The sequence below is a fragment of the Ruditapes philippinarum genome, unplaced genomic scaffold, assembly GCF_026571515.1.
Source record: "Ruditapes philippinarum isolate M1 unplaced genomic scaffold, ASM2657151v2 ctg5296_1_1_1_1, whole genome shotgun sequence".
NCBI classification, from domain to species: Eukaryota; Metazoa; Mollusca; class Bivalvia; order Venerida; family Veneridae; genus Ruditapes; species Ruditapes philippinarum.
The window spans coordinates 143,102-151,262 of NW_026857573.1; the positions used below are offsets into that span (position 1 = coordinate 143,102).

General features: G+C 29.4%; 2 protein-coding genes across 2 annotated transcripts; one reads left to right on the forward strand and one right to left on the reverse strand.

Annotated features, from left to right (window-relative positions):
* Positions 1 to 717: 717 nt before the first annotated feature.
* Positions 718 to 5,020, forward strand: LOC132750190 (beta-1 adrenergic receptor-like). The gene is made up of 2 exons (XM_060740134.1): positions 718 to 1,763; positions 4,980 to 5,020. The coding sequence occupies exons 1-2, from the start codon at positions 1,001 to 1,003 to the stop codon at positions 5,018 to 5,020; spliced, it is 804 nt and encodes a 267-aa protein (XP_060596117.1). The 5' UTR covers positions 718 to 1,000.
* Positions 5,021 to 5,107: 87 nt separating this feature from the next.
* On the reverse strand, positions 5,108 to 6,704 carry LOC132750199 (uncharacterized). The gene is made up of 4 exons (XM_060740145.1): positions 6,570 to 6,704; positions 6,198 to 6,318; positions 5,928 to 6,024; positions 5,108 to 5,252 (listed from the first exon to the last, which is right to left on the reverse strand). Exons 1-4 carry the CDS (start codon positions 6,668 to 6,670, stop codon positions 5,143 to 5,145), a joined length of 429 nt encoding a protein of 142 aa, XP_060596128.1. The 5' UTR covers positions 6,671 to 6,704; the 3' UTR covers positions 5,108 to 5,142.
* Positions 6,705 to 8,161: the final 1,457 nt, after the last annotated feature.

Genomic DNA, 8,161 nt, shown 5'->3' on the forward strand with positions numbered 1-8,161 from the left:
TTCTAATAATGGCAGTACAAAAATTAATTAATTAAGCAAGTAAACAACTGGTTTTTTTTTCATAAATTTATTTGTTTGTTTTTTTGTTATTAGTTTCTGTCCCAAGCTTTATAGCTGTGCATAGTTTTTGGCGTTATGTACTTTTTTACAATACCTGCGTTTATTTCACATTCCTGCGTTACTTGATATACACGATGAAATAGTAATCTGATTTGCAAGGGTCTTATAGAAAATGGAGATATTAAAGCTTCATGCATTTGAGATTAAATTTATTTCCAAAAATAGACTAGTTCATGCTGTTCTGTCACGATCACAGCCTGTTCCTTCCTTGACGTAACAAATCACATGACTCTATAGCTAAAACAATAACTGATAATTATTTAGCTATTTAGCTTTTACGACTGTCTAATTCCTATGTAAGCATATCGGTATTTGAACAGTTTTAGTATATTTAGTTTTGCAGGTCATACAAATCAAATCTTGTTTAAATGCTGCACACACCACGTATCCCAGCAAGACTGCAATAACTCGTTTCAATGCGAATTTTATTTCCCTGGTTAAAATATGGTACATTGATTTCATATAAATAAGATAGAAAATGGGCTTAATGCTAAATCGATTAGTGATTAAATATTCAAAAACAAGGTAGACTAAATACAAGACTAAAATAGTTTGCTCAATATAATTGATAGAATGCCATTAAACCAGTGATAATTATGATGTATAAAATTACATCGTGCGGACTGCTGGGTATATCTAATATTGGATCATGTGAACTCAGCAGTTGTTTTCCGATGAATACATTGAGCCATTGACTTTAAAGCCAGAGTGTTCTATACGTTGACAAGTAAACTATCTGACAATTAGTCTGACGTTATATTTAGCCATGTATTCTCAAACAAAGAGAGGAAAAAATATAATTTGTGATGTGATAGATTTTATTTCGTTGGAAATGTTGGACTAACTATTTCATAACAAATATTATTGAAACTATTTCTTGATGGTGATGAGCTTTACATTTTTAAGTGATAATGGTTCATCAAACCAGGTAGAATGTTCGACGCCAACTTGGGGTTATAGTTATTTAGCAGGGCAAGTGATTGGATATTGTTTAGCATTCGTCCCGGTGCTTGATATAACTATAAATATTATAACATTAGCATACACTATACGTGCACCGAAATTAAAAGCTAACACACGGTTGTTTCTATGTTCGTTGATGATCTGTAACACATTCTCCGGAGTGTTCGTACTTCCGGTCAAGTTGTTTGGAATGATAGCAGTGGAGCTGGAAATACCTGGTCAATTAATAGTCTTACTCTGTGATCTCGGCAACAGTTTTGATGGCATGCTCCGCACAAGCTCTATATTTCATCTTTCTGCGTTGGCTTTCGATGAATATATCTCTATTTGCCGACCATTTAGACGAAGTTACTGGTTAAACCGGAAGTTCAATACGATACTATTTGTCGGATGTTGGATAATTCCAGCTATTTTGTCTTTTTGTTTTATTCCTCCGAAAATTCATATTAAAGGGATTGAACAACAAATGGAATGTTTATTTCAACGAACAAAGATGTGCCAATTTATTTCAAATAAGCCATACGCCTTTGCAACAACAGGTATATGTTATATTGTGCCGACAGCGTTCATTTTGATTTGCAATGCATGTACAAAGTCATCTGATAAAAAACGGGAACAAATGTTTTATAGACTTGTACAGATCAACACGAAGAGACGCAGTTTGAACAGGAGATATTTTGGTACAAAATTGGCGCGCATCGTTATTTTTTTATCGTATTCATGCATTTTATGCTGGTTCCCTTTCTACTTGATTACTTTTATAGATCCTTTAACCTCTTACAGTGTACCAACCTACATGTGGTTGCTTGTTTCTTGGATAGGGTACTCAAACTCTATTATTCTACCAATAATATATCTCAAATTAACCAAAGTTTTGACATTTTAGTAAGCATGTGATATTTGGAATGTGCCAATTATACTGCAATAAAAAACGTGCCTTTCCTCAATTATTATATTTAGTATTTATTAATATGCAATAATGTATGCAATTACAAGCATTTTGCTGGAATAAACACAAAGTAATTCCAAATTACTGTTCATTTTCTCCAAACGAGCTTAGAAGTACCAAAGAAAGAAAACTGATTTGAAAAAAATAAATAAAGTGAAAGCGTCATAAATTAATTATGAAAATTATAACTAAATATATTATCTTGATTATCAAAATTTTATGCAATTTAACATATCATTTTTTTACTAAATTATTTCCATCTGTGGCCCACTTGTATATAACTACCTATTTATGGATGTTTACAGTATCTTTCTCTTTCATAAATGATGTAATATTTATTTAGTAAAGAACTGGAATAAATCAAGAAATATGCAATTGAAAATGAACTATATTCTGTTTGTTGTTGTTGTTGTTTGATTGTGCTGTGTTAATTTATTCAACGGCCTATTTTAATTTTTTTCATTTACATATTTATTTGTAACCAAAAACGTTTATTTTAGATATTTATTATCATCTAGATTTTCAAATATGGACATTTCTCAGTATCTTCGCTATTTCAATTTATTTAAGCTACATGCCTCCAGATGGAACAAAATATTTCAATTAATTCAAACTTGAGAAAAACGTAAGATGTAAGGAAAAGTTATATTTTACATATTATGTGCGATTAATGACTGATTTTTCAGTATTTACAACTATATGTCTACTGCGTTACTAACGCAGTAAAGGCTATTTATGCATATTTTGACCACTTTTTGGTAACAACGTGATTTTTAAGTGCCATTGATAATGAGTAAATTGTTTCCTTTTGGTTACTTCACAATATTACACATTCAAATACATTGTCAAAATTTTCATGAAAATTAGCATGAATCTGGAGGCGTCTGCTTTAATGTATAAATAAATAAATAAATAAATGAATAAATAAATTTATTTATTTATTTATTTATTTATTTATTTATTTATTTATTTGTTTATTCATATATTTTTGGATTGTTTGTTGTTGTTGTTTTTTTCTTTTCTTTCAATAAAACCAACACATTTTGAAACATTTAGATTTTGAATTTATTATCTTACAATTTTCCATGTTTCCAGTAATTCAAATTGTATGTAATTTTGAAGCTACACTTTTGTTATATTGCTTTCTATACATCGATGTTAATTACCAATCAATACCGTTTGATTAGCAATTATAATTTTCCAGTATTGTTAAACAGATGACGTGTTTCCGTAGAGACATATAACCTGTAACCATAGAGACAGGTTAGAAGACGGATCATTAGTCATTCTCAATACCTGACTATTTCATATTTCTTTTATAATAACGTATTGTTTTTTTTTTTATAAAAATTCCTACAAGAGATTAATAAAACATTCTATAAGTCACGTTCACATTAAGGTTGTTTAAAGGTAAAATCAATAATAGACATTTATAGAATAAGCTTAATGCAGCCTTAGCTAGATTGTAATCAAACATGTTCATATCCCTTGGTTACCAGTCCATTTTATCCGTAGTTGTCCTTTCATGAAAACTAGACAATAATCATAATTATAACAATCATTTTTGCAGCCGTGGAAGATTTGTATCGGCTATTTCCGTCAGCCTTCGGATAAATTCTAATTAGGAATTATCGGCGAGTTGTTCCGAAGTTAATTAAGCGACAAAATATCGGTACACGGTTTACTCGGTCATAAAATAATTAATAATGTTTGGTGATATTGTGTATACTGTTACATGAAATAGTAAAACATTATTCAGAAAACAATAATCAATGCATACAGTTTTATAGAACAAAAACGGAATTAACCCTTTTTCGTCGTGTTTAATAAAGCGTAAATTATATTTTAAGTTTTTTTCTTTTATCCATGTTTATTTTTCGTTTAAGTTAAGTCGTATTTTAAAGCGGAGCATGTGAGTAACAATCTTTGTTGACTGGTTCATATAATTTCAATTCATTAACTTCAATTTGATACGCAAAAATAGATGCCGCCAGCAATCATTCTCAACACTGCCAATATGGATTGCATTGTATTATAATTTATTGTATTGTAATGTATTGTATTGTATTGTATTGTTTTGTAAAAAATACTATTGTGTTGTACCAGTATATCGGTTAATGATAAAAACAGAAAGAGCCTACAAACTGAAGTTTTGAATGCTTGTAAAATATTTGATAGAAAATTGATTGGAATTGAAGAATCTATGTTCACACTCTCCCCCCAATGATACCAAAAGATGACATCAGCATGTGCTATTAGGTACATGTACACCATTTACAATCGGAGATGTAAAAGGAAATAATCTGTACAGTTGTTGCTGGTGGTTTTTCCTTTTCTGACGGTATTTCTATGAATTATTATCTTTGATATTTGAACCTAGGTTCACTAATTACAAAGTGACGTTCTTGAAATATCTTAGCCAGTATTTTCCTTGAACTTGTAGTTTGAATAAATGTCACATTGCTAGCGCATTAGAGAATTGATGACTGAATTATTTTGCAAAAACATCGTTCAATTTAAAATGGTTATGAAATTTTCTAACCTGCTACTTTAAGACCTAATTATCACAAAATTATCAGGAATATGTGAAAAGTCCTAATTATGCTTTCATGTTATGAATATTTTACTTCGCGAGGTTAGCCAAATCAGGAGAATATTTACTATATAGTCTATAATATTCTAACACTTTTAATTGTTTCATATAAAACAATTAATTTAAACATTTGTCTGAAGTTCATATTAAAGAACATTTGAGCCGTGCAGTCTGATCAGGATCCATGCTGGTCGCAAACCCATTATGTTGATTTTGTCATGACACGGCTCATTTGTATTTTTTCTAATGACATAACAATGTGATTGCGAAAGGTTCATAGAAAAAGTGTTTTCTGTTTATGTCAGTAATATGTTATGTCACTTACTGTTTGACTATTATTCGTTACATTTTCAGGTTATGTGAAATGGCATATCAAATTGGTGGAATCCGTCTGATTTTAAATTACGTTTACTGATTCAAAAAAACGAAAACTAAGGCCAAGTTGTAAATCATTTTTGTGGCAAAGACATAAAAACTATACGTTATTTTCACATTTTATTTCGAAATTCTACACATTTTATCTGTATATTCTGTATTCAAACCCTCCAAAGTAAACATTATCTGGATGAGCGGTCACTTGAATAACAATGTCTCGTGCGAATGTTGCGTTAAAACAGGCTGAGATTTCTGTAAAAAAAGGTATGTAATGTAAAATAAAATTGACCCGCAAAAAGAATTCTTATATGAATTTATAGTGATAGTCAATTTGTTGAAAAACGTGTATAATGGTTCAGAAGACATTCCGCAGCGAAAATTTAGGTTGAAATCCTAAACATATCTTTTAGAAATGCTAACGAGTAACATTAATAGTCTACCTTTAATAATAATAATGATAATAATATCGTTATTGAAGGCAGGTATCATATGAAGATATACCATCGTAGAATTCAAAACAATATATAGAAACACAAAACATCATAAAACCATGACAATTATTCCATTAAGATTTTGCCCTATAACAAACAAAAATTGATTTATTTTGTCAAACGCTTCTTTAAGATATTAAATAGCATAGGAATCATCAAAATTAATGATCCATACGTGATTCAGAATAAGGTGTAGCTTATAAATAATGTGTTCTTGTTGAGGACAAACCAACAATGAAGTGAACACTAACAACAGTTTATGTTGTACTCGTTATGATGAAATTTGTGACAGACCTGATCCTGTTTGTCATAGTGACATATTATTTATACATCTTCATTTACAAATATTTTGACAATTCTACATGCATGATACAACATTTATGGCTATCGCGAAAATGTACATGCATAATTTGCTTTCTTTTTAAAATATACTTACTATCATCAAATGGCCCCAGGCGTTCATTCGTAGCCTTTTCCGTTATATTGAAGAAATCGCCACATTGACTGTCTCTTATACAGATAGTTCTTCTCAGCTAGCGGGGTGAAAAAAATGACAGATTATATCCGAGAAAATAAAAAATGTATACTTAGTAATTATACAAATTCATAAAGTCATACTATCAAGATTCATTTATTAAAAATGAGAACAAATTATTTCTTTTTTATATATATTGTCTAACATAAAATATTTTAATTATTTTAATACCTCTTTCACATTTTGAAAATGTAGCATGGTGTGTCCTTTGGGATAATGCCAGTTGAAAGTTCCATTGGTGCATTCTGCTGGAACATTAACAGTTGTTATGAAATTGTCTGATTTGGGAATCCTTCAAAATAAAACAGGATAATACAGGTACTAATTTTGTCAAAAATATTGTTAAAATTGTCTGCTTTACATAATAATCAACAGATGTTCATACATTCATTTTAAAATCGTATTCCTCTGAATTAAACTAAGTTTTTTTAAACATCAAAATACCAACGATGATATATTTCAATTTTCGAAGTAAACTATTTGTAATGAAGTATTTTTGATCAAAAACAATAAAATAGTTATATAATATATTCCAGAACTTACCCGTTAGTATATTTCGGACATACGTCACATGGCTTATCACAGAAAAGTCCGCATGCGGAAAATACGCACATCAAGAAATAAATCAAAAAGATCATCATCATTATTATGTGCTTTTTTACCAACAATAATGCTAAGCTGTTTTAAATCCGTTCTAAGTATTTGTATACAAATATAATAAGAACTATGAAGTGAAGTAAGTTATTTAAATTACGTTTTACTTTAAATGTGTATATGAACTACGTCAGTACGATAAATGAAGGTATTCGCTCAAAACGTTTCTTTTTATATATAGTCCGGTTTAACGGCCTTGTATAATTAACTCGTAAAAATACATAAAACAATGACAAATGACATCCTGTTTCATTTTCGCATATATTAGTTTTTTATAATCAACAATAAGGTCATTAACATGAAATGTAAATATTTAACTTTATTATATACCTATAAATTTTCTCCCTTAAATACACGCCGATATTGAAGCGCAAATACGTTTCATCGGATAGAAATTTCCGTATTATGTTAGTGACAAATACGGTACCATATATGGAAGTGACGGACTATTTTTGACGTTGGTTCCGATCTTAGCTTTGTATAACGTTGCATTTGGAAACGGGAACCAAAATTATTAAAGGCGTGGCCAGTTTTCAAGAATTACGTATTCATCCGTCAGTCATGAATTTATTTCTTGACAACTACATTGCATTTTCTTAATAAAACGAAAATGTATATAATAAAAGGAAAATTATGTTGTAGTAGCGTTCTGAGACTATGTATTTTTCTACTCGCAACGTTGGAAAATTGATATCTCGCTCGACCTTCGGTCTCGCGAGATATCAATTTTCCACCGCTGCTCGTAGCAAAATACAAAGCCCCAGAAAGCTACTACAACATAATATTCCGTATTTATCGACCCTGTTGTTTAATTATTTCGTAAAAGTATTTCACAACAATATCACATATGAAATCCTGTACGATATCCGCGTATACATGTTTTTTTTCAAAATCAACTCGGAAATTTACATGAAATATAAATATTTAATGATTTTCATAGAAAAAGATAAGATCATAGAAAAAATAAGCATATGCAAATGAAATTTATATATAATATGATTTGTATTCTGTAACCAACATAATACATAAGAATCACAAAATAATTTCAAGTTTTTCAATCAAACCATTTCCGTTGTGAGCCTACTGTTATTGATCTGACATTTTGATTATCATTTACATTTAAAAGTCCATTATACCCTAGAAATGTTTTATCTTTATTTATAAAAAAAAATCTTATATATTCCAAAAATGTATAATAAATGGCCAATTACTTTAACAATCGTTTTTTCTGTTGCTTTTTTTTTGGCAATTAGTACCCTTACTGTATAGTGATTTAGTATTTTGTATAGAATTTAAAAATCTACTTTGTTTACATTTTGGTACTTTTTATGAAATCTTTTTCATATTTAAGATAACAAACATTTAACATGTTCTTGAACAATTATTTAAATGTCATAAAATTCACATTTGCCCGATTATAAAGAAGTCAAATTTATTTATTTAATGTTTCACCCATGCAAACCCTTGAACAACATATGTTA